The sequence below is a fragment of the Bos mutus genome, chromosome 7 (assembly GCF_027580195.1).
Source record: "Bos mutus isolate GX-2022 chromosome 7, NWIPB_WYAK_1.1, whole genome shotgun sequence".
NCBI lineage: Eukaryota > Metazoa > Chordata > Mammalia > Artiodactyla > Bovidae > Bos > Bos mutus.
This window is the reverse complement of record NC_091623.1, coordinates 52,301,297-52,326,812: the sequence shown is the minus strand read 5'-3', so window position 1 is coordinate 52,326,812 and position 25,516 is coordinate 52,301,297. Positions and strand designations below refer to the sequence as shown.

Genomic DNA, 25,516 nt, shown 5'->3' with positions numbered 1-25,516 from the left:
AGTTCCCCAGCCAGGGCCCAAACCTGTATCCTCTGCAATAGAAGTCTGGAGTCCTAACCACTGGACTGACCGGGAATTCCCCAAAACACGTGTATATTTTGAATTCCCTCCCCCAACCTTGCCTCTACACTCCAGCCACACGATACCCATTCAGCCTTAATGTCTGCTCCTCTCAGAGTCTCCTGTTATTTTCTCTGCCTGGAAGCTCTCTCATCTACTCTTCATACTTAGACTTTAAAAAAAAAAACCCATTTATTTATTTAGGCGTGCTGGGCCTTTGCTGCTGCACCGGCTTTCTCTAGTTGCAGTGAGTGGACTACTCTCGGGTTGCCGGCTCTTCACTGTGGTGGCTTCTCACTGCAGAGCACAGGCTCTAGGCTCACGGACTTCAAAAGTTGTGGTGCACGGGCTTAGCTGCTCCTCAGCATGTGGGATCTTCCTAGACCCGGGATCGAACTCGTGTCTCCTGCATTGGCAGGTGGTTTCTTTACCACTGGGCCATGAGGGAGGCCCCATAACTAGAATTTTTATTTTATTTTTTGGCCCCACCATGTGACTTGTCGGATCTTAGTTCCCCAATCGGGGACTGAACTTGCACCCTTGGCAGTGAAAGTGCAGAGTCCTGACCACCGGACCGCCAGGGAATCCCCTTCATAACTGGAATTTTTAGGAACCTATTTCAGGCACTTCCCTGATGGCTCTGCTGCTGCTGCTGCTAAGTTGCTTTAGTCATGTCTGACTCTGTGCGATCCCAGAGATGGCAGCCCACCAGGCTCCCCTGTCCCTGGGATTCTCAAGGCAAGAACACTGGAGTGGGTTGCCATTTCCTTCTCCAATGCATGAAAGTGAAAAGTGAAAGTGAAGTCGCTCAGTCATGTCCGACTCTTCGCGACCCCATGGACTGCAGCCTACCAGGCTCCTCCATCCATGGGATTTTCCAGGCAAGAATACTGGAGTGGGTTGCCATTGCCTTCTCCCCTGGTGGCTCAGTGGATAAAAATCTGCCTGTCAATGCAGGGACACAGGTTCGACCCTGGTCTGGGAGGATTCCACAGACTCTAGAGCAATTAAGCCAGACAACCACAGCTACTAAGCCTGTGCCCTAGAGTCTGCAAGCCGCAACTACAGAGCCCATGCGCTGCAACTACTGAAGGCCAAGCACCCTAGAGCCTGTGCTCCACGAGAGAAGCCGCCACAAGGAGAAGCCCACACACCACAGTGCAGATTAGACCCCTACTTGCTGCAACTAGAGAAAGCCTGAGTGCAGCAATGAAGACTCAGTTTCAAAAAAATAACAGAATCTCCTTAGAGAAGGTCAAAGCAACAGTCTCACCCAAGAGGGGTAAAAAGGAAAGACAAATGTTCCCACCTCAAACTCTGTCCTTGGCAATAACCAATGACAACGGCCTGGGCACAGCCTTCTGCCTGGTTCACTCTGCACCCACTGCTGTGGCAAACTCCTATCTTCCCTTCGGTTCTCAGAACAATGTCACCTCCTCCAAGAAGCCCTCTCTGACTACACTCCACTCTTCCAGAGCAGCTGAGTGAGGAGCATCTCCTCTGCAGTGTCGTTATCATTACAAGCTTATTTCTGTAATTACCTGCTTAATATCTATTTTCTGCACTGGACTGTAAGTTCCACAAGGGTAGGGATTTGATCTCGGTCCTGTTCACAAATGGGCATTCAGTAACAGTAGCCTCCTGAGTAAGCATTAATGAATAATAACGTTACTCATGAATAATATTAGCCAATATCATGGGGATCTTCTTTTCTGCCACATGGTGTTCTAAATGCTATATGTGTGTTTTTTTTTTTTGGCTGCAGCAAAAGGCATGTGGGATCTTAGTTCCTGACCAGGGATCGAACCTGTGCCCCCTGCAGTGGAAGCACAGAGTCTTAACTACTGGACCACCAGGGAAGTGCAGTCCAGTGGGTATTTAGTTTTACTTGACATAGATCCAGTTACTTCTACGTGTGTTATTTAATTTTACTTCTTGAAACAATACGAGAAGACAGGCGCTGTTGTTATTCCCATAATCATGTCATCTGCCCCAGGAAATACAGTTGAGGACGGGCAGAATTAAAACCCAATCCAGGCAGCTCCAAGCCCTCACCTTCATCTCCCAGGAAATAATAAATGATGGCCAGGCAGCAGCTGGGGGACTTACCCACAGAGGCGATGTCGGCCAGCTGATCCTCAGCCTCCTCGGGGTTGAGCAGGTCTGTCTTGCTCTTCTTTATAGTGGCTCTCCGCAGAGCTCCAACATTGGAAACACGGCAAGAGAAAAAGATGTTACCCTTTTTGCTATAACAATGACATTGACTGCGTGTGTCCCTGGGTGCCAGGCGCTCTATTAGGGACTTTCTCCATGTTGTTGGATTTCACCCACGTAGCAGCCTGGTTTCATGGGAAGTAACAGCATGCCCATTTCAGAGATGTGGGGACAGAAGCTTAGGGAGGTTACATGACTTTGCTTATGAGGTAAAGATGAGAACCAAGTTCCTGCTTAATCTAAGTCTGGGCTCTTGGTCAACATTTTCCCTCTAGGAGTCCTGGGATTGGACATGTAGACTCCTATGAAAACGGCCCACCCCCTTAACCTTTAGCGCACTTGCCAGGCTGGCTGGGACTGTGGGAGCCCTTCCTTAATATTTAGGTTCTACACTCCAAGAGCTCTCCAGGGGATAGTGAGTTCAGGCACATACTTCCAATAAAGTGATTTAGACACCCCCATTCCCTGGTAGCTCAGCTGATAAAGAATCCACCTGCAATGCAGGAGACCCTGGTTTGATTCCTGGGTCAGGAAGATCCACTGGAGAAGGGATAGGCTACCCATTCCATTATTCTTGGGCTTCCCTGGTGGCTCAGATGGCAAAGAATCTGCCTGCAATGCAGGAGACCTGGGTGTGACCCCTGGGTTGGGAAGATACCCTGGAGAAGTGAACAGCTACCCATTTCAGTATTCTGGCCTGGAGAATCCCATGAACAAAGGAGCCTGGCACGCTACAATTCATGGGGTTGCAAAGAGTCGGACACGACTGAGTGACTTTCACTTTCATTTATGGGTACTGTCTTTCTCTTGTCTCAAAGAGTAAAATCCATGTTACTCTTAGGATGGAGCCCCATCTCCTTTCCTTCCTTCTCACTCCTGGTTTCTTCAATCCACAGTCACTGCTCTGTCTAGTCAAATTTCTAATGTAAGACAACTGTCCTTAATAGTAAGCTGGATTCTTGGTGAAATTATTTTATTTTTGGCCATAGTGCATGGCTTGTGGGATCTTAGTTCTTCAACCAGGGATTGAACCTGGGCCACTGCAGTGAAAGTGTTGAGTTCTAATCACTGGACCAACCACCAGGGTACTTCCATTGCTGAAATTACTTTAAAAAAATTTTTTGGCTGCATCTTGTGGCATGTGGGATCATAGTCCCCCGACCCAGTATTGAACTTGTGGCCCTTGCATTGGAGGCAGGGAGTCTCAACCACTGGACTGACAGGGAAGTCCCTGAAATTACTATTACTTATTTTGCTTATTATTATTTTACTTAGTGAACATAGATGGGGCTGACCCCAAGCCAGACACCGTCCTATGCATTCTATCTACCATACTTAGTGTGACAGTCATAAACAATCAACTCAGGTAGGTATGGTAATTATCACGCCCATTTGACAGATGAGGAAAACGGAGGCACAAAGCAGAAGCTGGGCACGTGGTCAAAGCAGAGAGGGCAGGCAGGAAACAGGAACCCTGTGACAAAGTCCTGAAATTCCTTGAGGAAACAGAGTCTCACCATTCTCCATATCTTCCTGAGCGCGGCCCAGTCTTGTGTTAGTTCTTGGCATCACTTGGGCCCTGAACATCCATTCCCTGGAGGCCCCTCAAAAAGAAGCAACCCATCCCCCCAGCTCTGGTTCCCCCTGTGTTCCCTGGGACCCATCCCAACCCCCAAGCCAGGTTCAGAGCAGTTACCATCAAAGGGATGTCTCTGCTCCCCATCAGTTTCATCTTCGGCGAGGATCACCTCTTCTGAAGAGCAAGAGCACATAGTTAATTTACGCTCCAGCATCTGGAGGACTCTCCTGGGGATGGGTTCCCTTGGATGGGAAAGGAGAAGAGTCCTCCCAGGCACTCCAGTCTTCCCTTGCTGAGTGACAACTCTATCAGCCAGAGATGTGCTTGCTAACTTGCTTTTGACTCCCAGCCCCACTTAAGCAACATTGTAATGCCAACATCATCCCTATCTGCTTCAAAATCAAAACCAACCTCCTAACCATAACTTATAAGATGTTGCCTGACCTGACCCCTGTCACCTCCCAGTCCTCCTTTCCTCTTGCTCTCCCCTCACTCTGCCCCAGCCCCACTGGCTTCCCTGCTGTGACTCCACTCTGCTCCTACCCTAGGGCCTTTGCACTTGCTGTTCCCTCTGGCGGGAAGGCCCCTCCCCGAGACATCCACAGGGCTTCCTTATTCACTTCCTCCAGGTCTCTGCTCAGAGGTCACCTCCTCAGAGAGACCCTCTCTGATCATCCTGCTGTCTCTCTTTCCTGCCTCCTACCCTGTTTTATTTTTCCTCTGAGCATTTAGCAACACCCAATATTATGTGTATTTGGTTATTTTCTGTCTCTCTCAGACTATCAGAGCCCTGCAGGCAGAGACCAAATCTCAGTGTCTAGAACACTGTCTGGCATACAGCAGGTTCCCCATAATTGTCTGAATTACCAAACAAATAAACATGTACAATACCTACAGTATGTTAGGTACTGCTCTCTCTCTGTCTCTCTCTTTTTTTTTTGGCTGAGCCACTTGGCATGCAGGATCTTCCTTGACCAGGGATTGAACCCATGCTCCCTGCAGTGGGAGTGTGGAGTCTTAACCACTGGACAGCCAGGGAAGTTCAAGCACTTAGCTTAGATTACCTTAGGGACATCTCAACAGCTTTATGAGGTAGGTACTATCATGATCTCTGTTTAACAGGCTGGGAGACTGAGGCACAGGGCAGTGAGGAGCATTGCTAGGAGGTGGCAGAGTGGGGATCTAAACCAATGTCTGGTTTTAGAGCTCTCAAGTATAATGTTACGTCATGTCCTGGCTTCATCTCTCTGGATTCCCGTTGCTAAACATCGGGACTACCAGTTCAGATCCTCTGTCCCCTCCCCTCATCCATCTCCAAACTGCATGCGTGACTCTCACTGTGCTCCGTGACATGAGATTTCAGTTCTTGGGCCCCAGGATGAAAGGGCCTCACCTGCTTTTGAGATCCACTCCATGTACCCATTGAGCTCTCGTTCAATCTGCTGCTGCCTCCTCAGCTTCAGAAATGCCCGCCGGTTCTCCACCCGCTCCCTTTCTTTGGCAAACTCCCTGAAGAAGCGCAGGAGAGTCAGGTCTGGCTGTTTCAGAAATTTTAGGGAGTGTGTGCGTGTGTGTGTTTGGGGATTCAGAATCCCTGGAGGGCGGTGCATTTAAACAAGAGGAATCAGGTCTTCTGGGAGAAGATTAGAATACTATAGGAGTGGGCATTTCTGCCAGCTTCCCACGTTTCCCACCAACTACACCCAGTTAGAGAAAAAAACCCCACAAAACCATAAACCATGTCATGCCAACCACTGCTGGCTGTAAACCCCATTCTCATTCTCTGTATTCTTGGCTAAAGAATATTTTCATCCCTTTTTTAAGTTATGCCAGTGACACATAAGCTGAAGATTTCTGCGGCAATCTCACTTCCATGATATAGGACCCTTCGGGTTTCCCTTTTTCCTCTTCCTGTTTAGTGTGAGATGCCTATCTTGTGAGTATGAAGTAGCCATTTTGAGACCATAAAGAATCCCATGAGATTTAAAGTCTCTAATAAGGATGTCAGCATGGAAAGCTAGAAGAAGCTGGGGTCTATCACGACACCATGGAGCCAGCAAACCAATCCCCAGGCTTGTAGTAAGAAAAATTAAACTCATTTATGATGAAGCCAGATAAACAATCTTGGGGGTAGGGTACAATGTGTGTTATGAAAATGCATGTTTGATTGTAAGCTACAATTTTATATTTGGAAAATAAGGGACGGGGAAAACCCAACCTGTTATTTTTTTTAAATGTAAATTATAGAAATTAAAACTCTATAGAATTTTCTTGTGTTTTGTGTTGTGGGTCTGAAAAATTTGAGAAAACCTTCAAAAAAAATCACTGAGCTACCTTTTGGAAGTAGCTCAGTGCCAGGGGTGAAGCTTAGTGAGTGAAGCCTGGGTTGGATTTCAGTTCCCATGAATCTTTTCACTGGGTGTCCCCAGAAGTACACAATTTGAGCATCTGTACATGGATTGCTGATAATGCACCAATAACCCAAAGAAAGAGAAGAGACCTATTCTGTGCCTGGAGAATGAAAACAAAGTTTTCATGGCATCTTCCTGGGGAAAAGATGGCGTTGGGGAGTGGGATGGGAGGAGCAGCAGAGACTTACCCAGAAAGCACACCCAGCACGAGGTTCAGCATAAAAAAGGAGCCGATGATGATGAGGGGGATGAAGTACAACCAGTTCCAAGTGTTCCCTGAGGCATCGTTGCTCTACGAGGGGTGAGGAAGGAAAGCAGGTGAGTACAGAGTGGGACTTAGGTATGACCTGAAAGGTGGAGGGGTAGCTCTGGTTCTCCAGGGGCTTTGTTCTCAAATGCCCTTGGCTTGTGGAGTCCTAGAGTCCTGGTAGCCCAGAGAGGGGAAGAGAGCACAAGATCAACCAGTGGGGGAAACTACAGAGGTACCACTGGAAGGACAAAGCTCCCTCCGACTTACAGGTTTTCAGGGGACCAAAAACCAGCATGAAACTCAGGAGGACTCCCCACACCAAACTCCAGTAGCAGGAGGGGAAAACCCCACTGAAGTGTAGAAATAAACCCTTAGTTCCCTCCCTCTCTCCCAGTCATACTGTCTCCCTTGAGAGGAGGTGCATGGTGGCAAGGTCTGAGAGTTAGGTTTAATCACCAAGCTAGACAGCAGGACCATGAAACTTTTCCTCAAGTGTCCTCCACTTCTATTGCCTGCAGCATCAATGTCAACCACAGAAAAATTGCCAGAAAAGCCTATCTAGTCAATTCTCAAGGGGGAGGATTGTCCACAAATAGAACATTCCTCTCTGGGAGAACAGGACACTATGCCAAGGAGGAAGTTAGGAGGGGAAGAAAATCAAGACTAAAGAAAGAAAGAAACATAAAATCCAGCACTTAGTACTTTTTTTGTTTGTGCCAGACATCCTTCTAAGCATATTACTGATGCTGGTTTATTTACTCATTTAATCCTCATGATGTCCCTATGTTATTGTCATGAATTGTGGAAAACGAGCCCCATGAAGTCAAAACTGAAGCCTGAGCTTACAGAGCTAGACAGTGGTGGACACAGGATTTGAACCAGGTGGCCGGACCCCAGAGCCTATGGACTTAACCCCAGTCCTAGTGGGAAGCCTTCTGGTGCTTCATCAGCTCTGTGACATCCGCAGAATGTGGGGCCCCCAAATGTGGCTTTAAAAGCTCACCTTTAAACACACATTCAGTGCTACTGCTGCCCTGCAGAAAGGCTAAAATGCGAACGACTGACAATGCCAGGTGCTGGTGAGTCTGTGAAGGAACTAGAACACTCGCATGCTGTCAGTGGAGGGTAACATGGTGTATGAGTTTCCTGTGGCTGCTGTAACAAAGAACCACCAAATGAGTGGCTTCAAACAATGGAAATTTACTGGTCCTGGAGGCCAGAAACCCAAGATCAGGGTATCAGCATGGTTGGTTCCTTCTAGAGGCTCTGAGGGAGAATGTGTTCCATACCTTTCCCCTGGTATCTGGGTTGCTACAACCTTTGGTGGTTCCTTGGCTTGTAGATGCATCACCCTGATTTCTGTCTTCATCAACACATGACTTTCTCTCTCTGTGCATGTCTGCCTCTGTGTCCAAATTTCCCCTTTCTATAGGGATACTAGTCACATTGGATTAGGGCCCATCCTAATGGCCTCATCTTTACCAATTATTCCTGCAATGACTCCATTCCCAAATAAAGTCATATTCTGAGGTACTAAGGGTTAGAGCTTCAACATGTGAATTTGGGAGGAGGCACAATTCAATCCATCACACATAGTCCAACCACTTTGAAATGGGATGGGAATTTCTACTAAAATTAATCATGGACCTTCACTATGACCTGAACATGGCACCCCTGGGATATTATCCAGCAGAAATGTGAACCTGTCTATGCCAAAGATATATGTAAGAATGTTCATAGTGGTGATCTTCATAACAGCCCCACATTGGAAACAATCTGAATCCTTGTCAACAAGAGAGAAAATAAATAAATGGAATACTGTGCAATGAAGACCGCCATTCATCACATGAAACCTTACAGACCTGGCCTCCAGCAAAAGCCAGACAGAAAAGAGCATGTATTAGGTTGGCCGAAAAGCTCATTCGGGTTTTTCCACCTGATGTTACAGAAAACCCAATAGAACTTTTTGGCCAGCCCAATATGTAAGATTCCATTCATGTAAAATACAAAAACAGGCAAACAAGCTGATGATATCTGAGGTCTAGATGGAGTATCCTTTGGAGAGAGTAGTGACTGAGGAGAGAGCAAGAGGAGAAGCTCTCGAGGCTGAGAACGCTCTGTTTCCTGATTCTGGGTGCTGGTTATACCCACGAGTCCAGTTTGTAAAAATTTATCAAGCTCCTTGCTTATGATTTGTGAAGTGTTCTGTATATTGATTTCACTTGAACCTCCCCCAAAGTTTTTTTTTCAAACAAAGTCAATTTTACCTTAAAAAAGCAAGGAGATTCTGACACATGCTGCAGTGTGGATGAATCCTGAGGACACTATACTAAGTGAAGTAAGCCAGACATGAAAGGATAAAAACTATATGATTGTACTCATATGAAGTTCCCACATTTGTCAAATTCAGAGTCAGAAAGTAGAACGGTGGGCAGGGTCTGGGGGAGGGGGACAGAGGGTTAGTGTTTAACGAGGACAGAGTTTCAGTTCTGCAAGGTGAGAAAGTTCTGGAGATGGACAGTGGTGACAATTTATATCAACATGAATGCACTTAATGCCAATGAAGTGGCCACCTAAACGGATTAGATGGTAAATTTTAGGTTATACTTATTTCGTCACAATAATTAAGAAAGAAAACAAACCAAAAAAGCCAACTTTTATCATCATGGACACAGACAGGTTCTGGGGACAATGAATGTGCCAGTCCCAGCTCACACTTGCGTTCTAACAGAGTTCTAATGCTTTGCTTCTGGAAGGTTCTGGAAGAAAGAAAAGGGTCAGCAGAAAGGACTGGACAGAAGGCAGAACTGGCTTTGTTCCCCCTCCAGTGCTGCAGCGGCTGAGGCATTTTGTTCCCATTTCTTGGGGCTAAATATAGCCTAGAAGGGAAAGCCTGCACTGGCCAACAGATGAAAAAAGTCTGGGCTGTCTCAGGAGGCAGATTTGGCGTGGAGACAGAGTGGAGGGGGTGGGCGGAGGAGGGCAGGCCTGAATGGGGGAGAAGTGGCTGAGGTCCCTTGGTCCCAAGCCAGCCCCTCCATCCTGGGATCTGCCTACACCCCAGCTCCCTGATGCCCTTAAAGCACCTGGCCCCGTGATGCTGCCTGGCATAAAAGACACTCACGATGCCAGGGCCTCAGCCTACCGGAGCCCATTTGATCCTCTCACAAAATGTGGTGTGTGATCCTTCCCATTTTCCTGGGTGAGGAAACTGAGGCAAATGGAGGTCAGGTCTCATGTCCGAGATCCCTGTTGTGGGCTACATTGTATCCTGTCAAAAGGTATGTTGAAATCCTAACCCCCAGGACCTGTCAATGGGACCCTACTTGGAAACAGGGTCTCTACAGCTGCTATCAAGTTAAGATGAAGTCATGGTCGTGGGCCCTAGTCCAATAGGACTGGTGTCCTCTTAAGAAGAGGAAAACAGGGATTTCCTTGGTGGTCCAGTGGTTAAGAATCCATCTGCCAATGCAGGGGACACAGGTTTGATCCCTGGTCTGGGAAGATTCCCCATGCCACAAGGGAACTAAACCCATGCACTGCAAGTACTGAAGCCCGTGCACCTGGAGCCCATGCTTCACAAGAGAAGCCACTGCTGTGAGAAGCCCACACATCCAACTACAGAAAGTCCATGCACAGCAAGGAAGGCCCAGTGCAGACAAAAATAAAGAAATAAAATAAAAATAATATTCAGAAAAGAAAAGGAAAACAGCAGGTGAAGACAGGGACACATAGCCATGTAACGATGGAGGCAGAGGCTGGAGGGATGCAGCTGTGAGTCAAAGAAGGCTAAGGGTTGATGGTCACCACAAGAAGTTTGGAAGAGGCAAAAAAGAATTCTACCCAGAGTCTCAGAGGTAGTGTAGCTCTTCTGGCATTGGAGAGGCAGGTGGGACAACCTCTCTCACTCTAGTAGAGCTTGTTTGAGCTGACAAAACACCCCTCGATTCCCACAGTCTCCACACCCAGTGGATGGGGGAAACCGAGGCTGTGGAAGGTGCTATGATTTGCCTGGCTCACACACAGTGTGGATGGCATGGCTGTGACTAGACCCATCATCCTGGCTTGCATCCGACTGATTTTTTCTCTATCTCACTCATTCACTGCACTTACATAGTATTTTCTGTTTAGAAAAATTGGCCCAAGAGAGTCTTAAAGAAGAGGGAAAATACTGATTCATCTCAGCACTGTTGGTACCTAGCGAGGCGCCTGGTGCTTCGCAAGCACTCGATAAATACTCATCAAACAAATTAATGGCTGAGTCCCAGTAAAATCCTTAAGTGCCTTCTGGTTTATGGCTTATTTTCTTCTAATATTTTGGGCATGGTTCATTCAGAAAAAGTGTAGAAGATGCAAAAATAAGCCCCCTCAAAACAACCAAACAACTCTCAGCCCAAAAGAACACCCAACTCCCCAGCATAAAGGATAAGAATGGGGTGGTTTAGACAACAAATGTATGGTTACCAAGGGGAAAAGAGGGTGTGATGGATTGGGAGACTTGGGTTGACATATACACACTCTGCTGTATTGCTGTGCTCAGTCATATCCGACTCTTTGCCACCTCATGGACTGTAGTCTGCCAGGCTTCTCTGTCCATGGGATTTTCTAGGCAAGAATACTAGAGTGGGGCGCCATTTCCTACTCCAGGGGATCTTCCTGACTCAGGGGTTGAAACCACGTCCCTTGTGTCTCCTGCACTGGCAGGAGGATTCTTTACCCACTGAGCCACCTGTCAAGCCCATATATACACTACTATGCATAAAATGGACAACTAATGAGAACCTGTTGTATATGTTCTGAGCTCAGGGAACTCTGCTCAGTGCTCTGTGGTGACCTAAAGGGGAAGAACATCCAAAATAGAGGGAGTATATGTATACGTATAGCTGATGCACTTTGCTATATAGTAGAAATGAACACAACATTGTAAAGCAACTATATGCCAATAAAGAATAAAGAAGCCACACTTCACATGAAAAGATGCTGGTGGATCAGACAGTAAAGAATATGACTGCAGTGGAGGAGACCCGGGTTTGATTCCTGGGTCGAGAAGATCAATGGGAGAAGGAAACGGTTACCCACTCCAGTATTCCTGCCTGGAGAATTCCATGGACAGAGGAGCCTGGTGGGCTGCAGTCCATGGGATCACAATGAGTCGGTCACTAATTATGAGACAAATGGAAATCAACCCTAAATGTCCATCAACAGAGAAATGGACAAAGATGTGGGACAAAAGAATGGAGTGGATTTGACCATGAAAGACCCAGAGCCCCAAGGTGCCATGAGGGAGGTTCTATTTCTGTCCCAGTTTATGAAAAAGTGTTAGCTTCTCAGTCGTGTCTGACTGAGTGACCCCATGGACTGTAGTCTACTGGGCTCCTCTGTCCATGGGATTCTTCAGGCAAGAGTATCGGAATGGGTAGCCGTTCCGTTCTCCAGGGGATCTTCCCGACCCAAGGATCAAACCCCGGTCTCCTGCATTGCGGGCAGATTCTTTACTGCCTTGGGCCACCAGTGAAACCCCAGTTTATGCCTGTTATTAAATCATGCAATGCCTGCTAATTATTTTTTGAGCCCTCCTTTCCTCCATTCACCCTCAAAACGGTCTTTGTTTGGGTGGTAAATTATGTGGCCTTTCTGTCTCTGAGGTCTCCCATCAACTTTTCTGGCCTCTTCAGCTCCCTTGCTCCCCACTCCTTCACTTCCAGCCACATGGGCCACCTCGCTGCTCTTCACAAATGCCAGAAACACTGCTACCTCAGGGCCTTTGCACTGGCTGTCTTGTCCACCTGGGTCTCTCTTTCCTCACATCCCTGTATGGACCCTCCTCACTTCTTTCAGGTCTTATTGGAAGAGCTTCAACCTCTCACCTTGAGGGTCCACAACACTTCTACTGCTTTATTTGTCTCGGAGTCGGCAAACCGCTGCCCAAGGGCTAGTCACCTGTTTTTGTAAATTAAAGGTTTTTTGGCACACAGTCATGCCCATTCATTATGTATCTTCTCTGTGGCTGCTTTTGTGCTACGAAAGCAGAATGAGTAGTTGTGACAGAGACTGCATGACCCACAAAGCCTAAAATATTAAAGATTCTGCCATATATATAAACATTTCTTAATTATCTTGTTGACAGCTTGCTTCTCCCCCCAAAATGTCAACTCCCCTCCAGAAAGGGATTTTTGTCTCTTCCTCTTGCTGCACAGAAAATTGCCTGTATGCAGTACACATCCAATGAGTGTTTGTTGTGTGAATGTGTAATCCAAAGTGCCCCCTCCGCCCCCCTTGCCGAGATCTGATGCTTTGATATTGGCCAAGATGAATATCTATGAATTAACAAGGGCTGAGGTCAAGGATTAGTTTCTACCATTCGTGACTGGCATTTTAACTGTCGACTAAGCACAGCTTTGTGGCTTTCCTAATTGACACTGAGAGAGTAACAGAGAGTAAGAGCCACAAAGAAAAGTACAGAGAAGTGGGACGGAGAGAGAGAAATAAGTGAACAAAGGAAAGGGCGAGAGAGAAAGATGTAGAAAGAGACAGAGACCAAGAGTGAAGAGAGACACAGACAGAGAGGGAAAAAGAAAAAGAGAAAGGGAGTTTTTAGAGAGATGGAGGGAGTGGCTCAGTGGTAAAGAATATGCCTGCAATGCAGGAGATGAGGGTTTGATCCCTGGGTCAGGAAGATCCCCTGGAGAAGGCAATGGCAACCCACTCTAATATTTTTGCTTGGGGAATCCCATGGACAGAGGAGCCTGGCGGGCTAGAGTCCATGGAGTTCAACAGAGTCAGACATGACTTACTGACTAAACACCACCACCAGGGGAGTGTAGTAGTTAATGCCCAGCGCTGGGTTTGAATCCTGATTACACCACTCTGACTAGGGGATCTTGACAGGTCCTTGCATCACTGTGGGCCTCAGTTTCCTCATCTGGAAGATGGACCTAAAAATATCTCCCCGCATGACTTTTTAAAAATATTCATTTGTTTATTTGACTACACTTGGTCTTAGATGCAGCAGGTGGGATCTAGTTCCCTGACCAGGGATCAAACCCAGGCATCTTGCATTGGCAGCACGGAGTCTTCCCTACTGGACACCAGCGAAGTTCCATGAGGCTGTTTTATGGATCAGTTGATGATAAAAGGAAGATGTAGGGATGGATGCTGTAGGCTCTCAGCAAATGGCAAAATGTTAACTTTAGATGTACTGGGTCTGCCAGGACCCCAGTCTTTTAGCTTCCTGCCCGGGTAGCAACCAAAAGAGGGCAGGTCCCATCACCCACACCGCACTCCCACTCTACTTTGGCCCAGATGATGAGGAACATGTTGGGGATGTCCTCTGCGTAGGGTGGGGTGATTTCTGTTCTTTTTTTTTTTTTGAGTCATGCAGGCACATATGGTGAGGGGGTCCCTGTGAAATGAGACTGCCTGTCGCTCAAGCAGCACACAATGCTCTAGCAAACGGCCCCAGTGCAGCCCTCCTGGGCTTCCCCCGGCCCACCCCCTTGAGCTCAGAGAGCCAGTCCTCCAGCCTGTTTGCTGTAGGAGGCGGCAAATGGCAGATTCCAAGGCAGCCAGTGCTGAGTCAGAGCTGGATTCCAACCTTAACTCCATATGTGTGGCTCTGGGCCTCAGTTTCCTCATCTGTAAAATGGGGATATTTAAGACTCTACCACAGGAGTCACAGGTGGTGCACAGAGAAACACCTAGAATAATGTGGCATAGATGAAATGGCTGATAATTCACTATTATTCCAGTATGTTGCTCAGATCCAGATTGGTCCCCAGGAAGGTCCAGCAATGAGGCTTGTCCAGTGGGCACTGGAGCCATGTGGGTCCTTCAGAGGCTTCGGGACAAGGGAGCTGGCTATGTTGACTGAGGTTCATTCTCTAGCAGTTAAAAATGACTTGGACTACACTTCTGGCACAGAATTTCAACATATACCTGCCTTTGCAGTCTTTGGGCTTGGATAGGCACATCAGATCAGTCACTCAATCGTGTCCGACTCTTTGCGACCCCACGAATCGCAGCACGCTAGGCCTCCCTGTCCATCACCAACTCCCGGAGTTCACTCAGACTCACGTCCATCGAGTCAGTGATGCCATCCAGCCATCTCATCCTTTGTCGTCCCCTTCTCCTCCTGCCCCCAATCCCTCCCAGCATCAGAGTCTTTTCCAATGAGTCAACTCTTGGCATGAGGTGGCCAAAGTACTGGAGTTTCAGCTTCAGCATCATTCCTTCCAAAGAAATCCCAGGGCTGATCGTCTTCCTACCCTACCACAAAATCCTAATGGAGATAGGTCTACCATGCTCAGGGATGCCCCAGTGGCCCATCTCCAAGGATCCCTGGTCCTCTAGAGCAGGGCTTCTCAACATCAACACTCTTGACATTTTGGACTTGGTAACTTGTGGTGGGGGCTGAGCCAGACACAGACTGCAAGAACTTGAGTTACTTGCTAAACTATCACCTCCCTGGAGGGTTTTCCTAGCCACTGTAACCAAAGAAGTCTCTGTGAGATTCTCTCAGTCTCAACTGGGGTGGGAATCCTTTGGGGTCTGAGAACAGAAACTAGGGAGTCTGAATTTACATTGAAAAAGTTAACCCTTCACTTTCCCAAGTAAAGAATCTGCCTGCAATGCAGGAGACCTGGGTTTGATTCCAGGATTGGGAAGATCCCCTGGAGAAAGGGATGAAATTCTTCTGTAAAGATTTGTCCCTTCTTTACTTATTCTGTTAATTTAATAATAAAGTAATAAGATGACTACTTATTACTGTTATGTGAATCAAGAAGTCATTTATTTATTTTTGTGTGTACTCTCTCTGAACAGGTAATGTAAATAAAAACACCCAGAATACAGTGGGCACCCAGAAAATGCTCTCTCTTGCCCTTTCTTCCCATCTCCTGGTCTATAAGTAACCAAAACATCTCTCTTCCCTCCTAAACACTTAGCAAGACAAATTTAAATATATTCCCTGATTATAAAAGTAAATTGTGAAACTATTATACACACAATTGATAAGCAACAAGGATTTATGGTATAGAATAGGGAATTATATTCAATATCTTATAATAGCCTAAAATAGAATACAATCTGCAAAAAATAATGGAATCACTATGCTGAACATCTGAAACTAATGCAATACTGTAAATCAACTATCCTTCAATAAAAAAGAGGATAAAAATCAATCATGTTCACACTGCTATATTTAAAATGGATAACTAACAAGGATCTACTGTATAGCACATGGAACTCTGCTCAATGTTATGTAGCAGCCTGGATAGGAGGGGAGTTTGGGGGAGAAAAGATACACATATATGTATGGCTGAGCCCCTTCTGTCAACCTGAAACTATTACAACACTGTTAATTGGCTATACTCCAATATAAAATAAAAAAGTTTTAAAAAGTCAGTTGTGCTCATTGTAGACAAATTTGTCAATATAGAGAAGTATCAAGAAAAAGATTCCCAAGTCCCACTACCTAGATGCCATCTTGGTACAGTGGATTCAGTCTTTTTTTCCCTTATATTTTCAAGATTATACACTTGAGATTATAAGGGTCTATGGACTGAACTATGTCACAATTCATAAGTTGAATCCCTGATGTAATGGCAGTTTTTAGATGGTGTCTTTGGGAGGTGACTAGGGTTATAGGAGGTCAGGAGAGTGGGACCCCTATGATGGGATTAGTGTCCTTGTAAAAAGAGATCCCAGAGAGCTTGTTCTCTCTCTCCCCCCTCACCATGAGAGGGCACAGTGAGAAGGCAGCCATCCGCAAGCAGGAAGAGAGCCCTCGCCAGAACTGGACCATGCTGGCACCCTGATCTCGGACTTCTAGTTTCCAGAACTATGAGAAAGCACACTTTTGTTGTGTAAGCTGCCCTGTCTATGGTATTTTGCAATGTTAGCCTGAGCCCATCTGTCAGCACAGGAGACCTAAGAGACACTGGTTCGATCCCTGGGTCAGGAAGATCCCCTGAAGGAGGGCATGGCAACCTATTCCAGTATTCTTGCCTGGAGAATCCCATGGACAGAGAAGCCTGGTGGGTTACAGTCCATTGGGTCACAAAGAGTTGGACACAACTGAAGTGACTTAGCACAGCATGCACACCTTGGTTCTTTTTAAAAGAATCAGTTCCCCTTACTTGTCATTATATATGGTGAGCATTTCCCTGAATCCTTAAATATTCTCCAAACAGATGATTTTTAATGACGACATGATACTCCATCATATGGAGGGACCATACGGTATTTTACCAGTTGCTTCCAGTTTTGTTCTGTTTTACAGATAATGCTGGGGTGCACATCCTGATATAAATCTTCGACAGTGTTTCTGATTACTTAAGATTAGGCTTTTTCTAAAAGCACTTTAACTGGGAAATCAAGTGGGAAAGAAAAGAGATAAACTGAAAAATAGAAAAACCTGGACGGGGCCCCAACATACCATGAGGTGAGCTGCTGTTCCCTCAGCCAAGAACGCTCTTCTCTAAAACATCTGCCTGACTCTCTTCTCTGTGGAAACGTCCCCTCCTCTGAGAAGCCCTCCCTGATTGCCTGACCTAAACTGGCCCCTGCACCCCATCGCTTGTCCTCTCATGCTGCTGTGGTCCTCATGGGACAACAGGTCAAGTCACTATGTCCCACATTATACACTTGCTTAAGGTCTATCTTCCACATTCTGAGTAGTTTATTATTTACCAACGTTTATTGGTCACATCTGTCTCCCCAACAAGGGTGGAGATTTTTGTCTCTCTTCTTCATTGTGCTATCCCTGATCACCTGATCATTTCCCTGGCACACACTGGACATTCAGTAAGTAATTATCGGATTTCTCTAGTGCTCTGTGGTTGAGAATCCCCCTGCCAATGCAGAGGACATGAGTTCAATCCCTGGTCCAGGAAGAGTCCACATGCCATGAACAGCTAAGCCTGTGAGCCACAGCTACTGAGCCTGCATGCCCTAGAGCCTATGCTCTGCAATGAGAGAAGCCACCGCAATAAGAAACCCAGGCACCACAACTAGAGAAAAGGTGCGTGCAGCAACAAAGACCCAAGTTGGCTGAAAATAAATTAATTAGTTACATTTTAAAAATAATAATTAAAGATAAGTAATTATGGAATAAACAAATGGATTTCAATGTTGAGAAAAGAAAAGAGATGTTTGGCCTCCATGCCTGTGGATTCTAAAATGCTTGAAGCAGGTGCTTCCGGACTCTCCCATGGATGTCACCTGACAATGGCTGGTAAGGCCATGCCCACGGGCTTGGCTCCAGCACAAGATAAAGGACAAAGAGTCCAGACACTGCTCCTGCCTGTGGCCGGATGGAGCTAGGCGTGTCCTAGGGCAGGCCTGGCAGATGGCAGAGCACATGGGCAGGGCTCAGATGAGTCTGGAAAAGCAACAGCTCTGTCTTCACTAAGCAGAAACTCAAAGATCCCACCTTAGCTTCTGCCCTTAGCAATGAGTGATCCTAGTGGTTGTATTTTGGGTTGAGGAGTTGTCTTTTCTTTTTTTTGTTTATAAATTTACTTTCAATTGGAGTAAAATTGCTTTACAATGTTTGTTAGTTTCTGCTTGTATGACAACATGAATCAACTATAAGTATACATATATCCCTTTCTTCTTAAGCCTTCCTCCCATGGGAGGTGGACTGTCTTAATTTAGGAAGTCCCAGACAAGGGTTCTGGAGAAGGCAATGGCACCCCACTCCAGTACTCTTGCCTGGAAAATCCCATGGATGGAGGGGCCTGGTGGGCTGCAGTCCATGGGGTCGCTGAGGGTTGGACACAACTAAGCGACTTCACTTTCACTTTTCACTTTCCTGCATTGGAGAAGGAAATCGCAACCCACTCCAGTGTTCTTGCCTGGAGAATCCCAGGGACGGGGGAAGCCTGGTGGGCTGCCATCTATGGGGTTGCACAGAGTTGGACATGACTGAAGCGACTTAGCAGCAGCAGCAGACAAGGGTTCAAGTGCAAGTAGTTTATTTGGGAGATCTATGAACTGAATTATGCAATTCCCCCTCACCACTGCCCCACCCCCCCACCCCCCAGCCAAGATAAGTTGAAAATCTAACCTCTACGACCTCAGGATGTGACCTTATTTAGAAATAAGGTTGAACTTCCCTGGTGGTCCAGTGGTTAAGAATCCACCTTCCAATGCAGGGAACACAGGCTTGATCCCTGGTCCTGAAAGATTCCATATGCCATGGGGCAACTAGCCCACGCGCCACAATTACTGAAGCCCTCATGCCCTAGAGCCTGTGCTCCAGAACTAGAGAAGCCACTGCAATGAGAAGCCCCTGTGCTGCAACTAGGAAAAGCCTGCTCACGGCGGTGAAGACCCAGTGCAGCCAGCCAAAAAATCACATAAGAAAAAAAATTTTTTTTAAAGAAGAATAGGGTCATTACAGATGTAATTAGTTAAGATGACATTATACTGGAGTAGGGTGGGCCCTAGTCCAACACGATAAGTGTCCTTATAAGAAGATGGCCCTGTGCAGATGGGATATTCAAGAGGAGGACAGAGAATCAATAAGCCAAAGAATGCCAAGGATTGTTGGCAGCCACCGGAAGATGGGAGAGGCGAGGAAGAATTCTCCCTGAGAGCCTTTGGAGGGTGCCTGGCCCTGCTAACACCTTCTGGCCTCCATACTGTAAGGTAATAAATGTCTGTTGTTTTAAGCCACTCAGTGTGGTACTTTATTACTGCTCTTGGCTCACATCAGGCTCAAATTCCTGCTCGGGTTTCTACCAAAGCATGAAGGTAGGATATAACTGCATGGCAAGTTCTAGATGGCTACTCTGCGGCAGTTACCAGTGGGGTGAGAGCGGGTAACAAAGTGGGACCCAATGGCTCACCTCACTTCCTCAGTTGCTGCCAGAGTTTTCACAATGAAAAATTCATATATTTCTAAAAAGGAGCGCCTGTTGGGGTGGAAAATTTGGCTTATAGAGAGCTTACCTATAGCCATGGTTCTAAATGCTTCACATATATTCACTTTTACTGAGTCCTTGTGCCCTGTAGGTAGGATTGTGCTTTTCATTTTGTACATGTGGAAACGGAGACACAGAGAGTGCAAGCGACTTGCCCAAGGTTGCACAGCGTGGAAGTGGTGGGGTCGGGAAGGGAACCCAGGCAGCCTGATGCCTAACTCTGTTCTTTCAACTGTTTCCCCTGAGCTTGCGTCTCTCAAGGTGGTTCAGCTCGAAGCTTCCAGGGTAAGTATCTCCTCAGACAGTGGCTCTTCCGACTATAGAACCCTCTGGAAATTTGTTGTCCTGCTCACATTTCCTTACCCACCACTGAGCACATTCCCATTGTCTTCCTCTGAACCTCTTTCTGGATGTCCAACCCCGTGACACAACCTGACCCAAGAAAGCTCCTGACGATCTCCAAGTTGCTGTCTGTTCCTAGAGATGCTATGCTCAGGCCAGGTCTTTAGGCAAACTAGGCCACCATGGCTTTTCCCCACATCCTTTAGATTTGTCTAATGGACATATGGACATAATGGTAGAAATCTATGTGGTCTATAATATGAATGACACTCCCAAGATGCGGTTGTGCAGTGTGTGATGTACGTAACTGTCCAGGGATGGGGGACAGGGAACAGGGTAGAATGGGAGGCAGGGAGGCGTGCACATCCTTTCAGACCTGTCCTTAACATTTTCAAGACTGAGGACAAGAGAACCAACTGAGGCCCACATAATATGTGTGAATATTTAAAAACTACTAAATAAAACATGCTCTATGCTTCTGCACAAACATACCTTCATAAGCACTGGGAAGGTCAGTCTAGAATTGAGAGTCTGGATGACTGCACTGGGTTAAGGGGTGGGGACAGGCTTCCCTGCCCCTTGACCATGGCCTCCACCTGGGGGCAGGGGAGGGAGGGCTCCACACACATGCCTGGACGTGCCAATCTGCATGTCCACATTCCAGCCGCATTTGTGCCAACAGCTACCCCAAGGACATTCTTAGACCTCAGGGGATACAAGGGTAAGGTAGTCAGAGAATAGACTCATGGAAGAATCCAAGTTCATGGAATCTAAGCTTGGGCAGGGAATGCTAGGATCTCAGATGACCCAAAATATGATCTAGCAAGTGGAGGGGTGGTGGCACCAGTTCCCATCAGCACCATAGGGAGGGGCACAGCTGGAGGAGAGTTAGCAAGAGCTCCAGCACAGAATCCCTTTGGACAGGTGTCCAAGACACATCTCTGTCTTTCCTCTACGTTGGTTTTTAACTTCACGCCACCTTTACATGTTCAAAAATCTAAAATTATACTTAAAAACTTGTGCAATTAAAAATTATTCAGCATCTGTGTGCCCTCTAGATTCTCACCTCCCAAAGGTCCTTTCCTATTAAGAGTTCTGAGGACAAGATGCCCATATCATCAAAGGACGGAACCTTAGGCTGGCTCTCCTGGGGCCATATTGAGCTGTCCTTTGGCTGCCTCCCTGGTTCAGGGTCCCTCCACTCCAGCCTCAGGAGTTGGCTGGGCCTGGCTCTCCACCACCCCCATCACTTACGTTGTAGAGGAGGTCAGTCCACCCTTCCATGGTGATGCACTGGAAAACAGTCAGCACTGCAAACAGGATGTTGTCGAACTGAGTGATCCCATTGTTGGGTCCTTCCCAGTAGGGCTGACATTTGGTCCCATTGGGGCAGGTGCGGGCAGGTTCCTCTGTCCCACACGGTGCTGGAGACTCACCCTGAATGTCATCTAGGAAACGGAAGAGGAGCAAAGTCAGGGGAAAGGGCCAGCAAAACCAGCTCTGGGAAACAGGCCAGTGAACATTCAATGCTGTTGAATCTGCAGGAAAATGGCTCTTAGGATGGACTTATCAGGCTTTTTCTAAAAAGTCCAATGCTTGGCTTGGTTGATCTATTCACTGTTTTCTATTTCATTAATTTCTTCTCTAAGTTGTGTTCCCTTTTTTGTTCTTTTCCTAGACTTTTGAGATAGATTAATGTTATTTAAGGCTATAAATTGCCCTTTAAGTGCAGCTTTAACTGCACCTCACAAATTCTGTCATGCATTATTATCATTATTGTTCAAGTAAAATATTCAGCAGTTTCCATTATTATTTATTCTCTGATTTGTGGATAACCAAGAAGCATCAAAAATTTGTCAGATATATACAAAAATAGAGTAATGTAATGAATTCCCATGTACCCATCACCAATTTCAACATTTATCAACTCAGGGCTAATTTTGTTTCATCCACATCCCCTCCCCACACTAAAATATTTTAAAAGCAAATCTCAGACATCTTAGCATTTCATCAACAAATAAGAAGCATGTCTCTTAATTTCCAAACACTTTTAGTGTTATCTATTTGTTACCAATTTCTAGCCTAATTGCACTGTGGTCAGAAGATATGTTTTGTATCATTCTGTCCTTTGAAATCTGTTGAGATAGACTTTAAGGTCCCTACAACAGTCAACTTTGGTAAATCTGCTGTGTGCATTTTGTGGAATTTATTTTTTTGTTTTTTTTTATTCTTCCAATTTTATTTTATTTTTAAACTTTACATAATTGTATTAGTTTTGCCAAATATCAAATTGAAGTGGTTGGGGGCAGTGTTTTCCAGACTTCCATTAGCACAAATTCGTCAACTGTGTTGTATTATTCTTCTATAGCCTGACTGATTTTTTTTTTTTCTTGAGATGTACTGGGCTCAGGGAGCCGTTCTGGGGGCGAGGGAGGCCAGTACACGCAGTGCTCCACCTTAGGCACAGGAGCTAAGCTTTCTCCCCAGACAGCAAGAGGCAGATTGTGAAAATGTCACAAGGAAAGAGACACATGTCAGTGGGCACCCCTTTTGCTGGAAACCAAAGGCAGCTTCCTGGCAAACTCAGACTGAGTGATCAAGGTTGAGTCTGAATTCTAAGGTGTTGAAGGGGAGGGGGAGGAGATGCCTTCACGAGAACACGGACTCAGGGGAGTACAGAACATCCTGGGTGTGTACAGAGCATCCCATTGGACCAGAGCCACAGATATGACAGGATCCTATTCAGCGAGTGAGACTTTTGAAGATTTTTAGAGAGTGATATTGTCCGATAAGAAATCAAACAGCTGAGTGTGTAAACTCCCCATGAAACAAAAATATATCTCAATGCACATGCCACATACAGGGTTTACAGACCATTCTTAACCTCCACTTAGCAAGAAACAGGGAGAAATAAGCCAACACAGAGTGCATGAATCTTACTGGCCTTTGAGACTCCTGTTAAATAGAAACTCTAGGCCATGCAAAATGACATTTGCCATATCAGAAGGGATGCCTACAACTCAAGAAGGATTGACATCCCAATCGCTAGTTTAAGTTGTGGGAAATACTTTTCCCCTTGGTACAGGGGCTGATTTCATGAATACAGATTGGAAGGCAAAATCTTTTAAACATAAGACTCGGGGCACAAGGGAAAATTCCATGGGCTCCTATCATGAATGAGAACCACGGTTTGTTGGGAAGGTTGCCTCTGTCCCAAACCTTCTCCATTTTCACCTTCTGTCCAAGTCTGGCTCAATTCCCATCCACCAACACCCTCCCCTCTCTTGGATTAGGCCAGTCTACTGGTCCCTTCCTGCCCCTCCTCCCCACCTCAGGGCTACAATAGCTTCCAAATGTTCACATTTGGTGAGGAGATAAAAGCAGGCATTAACCTGCACTGCTACAGACTAGTTCCAGATGAGGAATCTTGTTTCCTCAAACTATTTTGGAAGCTCTTGGAAAACAGGAAGCTCTCCCACCTTTCCTTTCTCTGGGTGTTAGCACAGTGCTGGGCACACAGGAAATTGGTTCCTGATTATAAGGAGAACCTGTCTGCAGGAGAAATCTGACCACCTTCAGCAGCTATGCCCAGCGGTGTTCCTGATTATGACCTGCCAGCCCCCTCATCACGAAACACTCTGGGGGCTGCTTCTAGAAAAGCAACCATCCAGAGAGTCTGAGGAATTTGGTTATAAATATATTTTAAAATTAACCTGCTGCCTGGGTGTCTGTATATATCTGTCTCTTACTCACACGTTCTTATATTTTTAATTGTGAGCTTTTCAGTCATCTTCCCTAAATCAAGGCCTCCTACCCTCCAGTTGCCCCACCCACGTCTGTCCCCTTACAACCCTGATTTAGACTCAAGCCAGTCCTCTGTCCCCTTGGCTGGAGAGAGAGATAGAGAGAGAACCAACAAAAACAAAAAACCCAGGATCCAGGAGTCCTGGTTTCTCTGCTCTCGGCTGATGTTTCCAAGGGGCCCTGCCCTGCATCTCTCCCTCCAGCATTTCCGCCCAGGTGTCGAGGCCAGGAGCAGAAATAGCTCTGTCTCAATTAACACCTTCTTCATTGGGGAAAGAAATAATTAGGACATCCCATATTGAGCAAACTTCACAAGCCCAGGAGAGAAGGAGATGGGAGGAGCAAGAAAAAAGGAAAAAAAAAAAAAAAAGAGCATCTTGAATAAACCTTCCTTACTGGGTTTTCCTGCCCTCTGGGAGGTCTGGGGAGAGGGTTCGGTTACCTGGGGGTCACCAGGAAGAGAAGGTGGATGGGAAGCCACTCCAGGACAGAATTATCTTCCCAATAAGGCAGGCCTGAAACCTCCTTCCCTTCTCACACAGGCTCCCCTGTCTCCATTCACAGTTTCCTTGACCCACGACTAACACTGTCATTCAGCCCGTCCACAGCAAGGAGGCCCATGGTCCAAGTACTGAAATAAAAGCTTCCCTCTTATTTGATTTCATTTGGTTCTTTGGCTTCAGAGAGCAAGTAGCCAGGTTTGCATAGCAGGAGACGTAGTCAAAGATGAATGCAGAAGCTATTAGGTCCCTGAGTATACGGATAGCTAGGGACACCGACTCGATGGACGTGAGTCTGAGTGAACTCCGGGAGTCAGTGATGGACAGGGAGGCCTGGTGTGCTGCGATTCATGGGGTCGCAAAGAGTCGGACACGACTGAGCGACTGAACTGAACTGAACTGAGGGACACCCAGGCTGTTTCACTGCTGTTTCAGAGACTAAGTCTGTGACTTCTGGTCTTCCTGGTTTTTTTCCTGAGTCATCCTCCCCGATCCTTTCTTGTTTATTGTTTAGTCTCTAGGTCATGTCCGACTCTTGTGATCCCATGAACTGTAGCCTGCCAGCCTCTTCTGTCCATGGGATTTCCCAGGCAAGAACACTGGAGTGGGTTGCCATTTCCTTCTCCAGGGGATCTTACAGGACCAGGGAATCTTACAGGACCAGGGATTAAAACCATGTCTCTGTATTGGCAGGGGTCTTCTTTAACACTTGAGCCACCAGGGAAGCCGCTAAGCTAAGGGGTTGACTGTGGCACAGTGTGGGGAGGGGAGGAGCCAAGATCCTGTTTGTGCTTGATGCTGATTGGCTGGTGCCAGGACTCCCAGTGGGATGTTTTAAGGCATCTTCTTGGGGAGACTAGGACGAGTCACCCTTAACTCTCCCTTCCTTCAGGGTAAGGAGGTTTCAGGCTTCTCTGGTGGCTCAGTGGTAAAGAATCCACCTGCCAATGCAGGAGACGCAGGCTCGATTCCTGGGTCAGGAAGACCCTCTGGATAAAGAAATGGCAACCTACTCCAGTATTCTTGCCTGGTAAATCCCATGGACTGAGGGGCCTGGCAGGCTACAGTCCATGTTATCACCAAGAGTTGGACACGACTTGGTAACTAAACAACAACAAGGAGGTTCAGAACTCAGCACATGCTAGGGTCTCGGGTCGCTGCAGGGTAGCTAGGCAGAGGCTGTAGGCACTGCATTTGTATTCTGCTGTCTTTTGCCCCTACATGTTCCCACTGAAAATATCTTTGATGCCTTTACCTGCCCAGCGTTTGGGGCAGCCAGCTATGCCAGGGCATTAATGCCCATAAGGGGCTCAATCCCCGCCAATGTCGGACAGAATTTGGTGGATAAATACCCAGCTCCTGTGCCCCTCATGTGGGATGGGTCTAAGGCATGCAACCTACCCTGTTTCCCCTAGGTGCCCAATGGAGCT

General features: G+C 46.7%; 1 protein-coding gene across 1 annotated transcript in view; it reads right to left on the bottom strand.

The window, feature by feature from the left end:
- Positions 1–25,516, bottom strand: part of CACNA1A (calcium voltage-gated channel subunit alpha1 A) — a 253,453-nt gene that overhangs the window by 107,066 nt on the left and 120,871 nt on the right. The window contains 5 exon segments of the mRNA XM_070373554.1: positions 2,170–2,259; positions 3,971–4,027; positions 5,247–5,362; positions 6,453–6,556; positions 21,037–21,230. Of these exon segments, the coding sequence (XP_070229655.1) occupies positions 2,170–2,259; positions 3,971–4,027; positions 5,247–5,362; positions 6,453–6,556; positions 21,037–21,230 (561 nt within the window).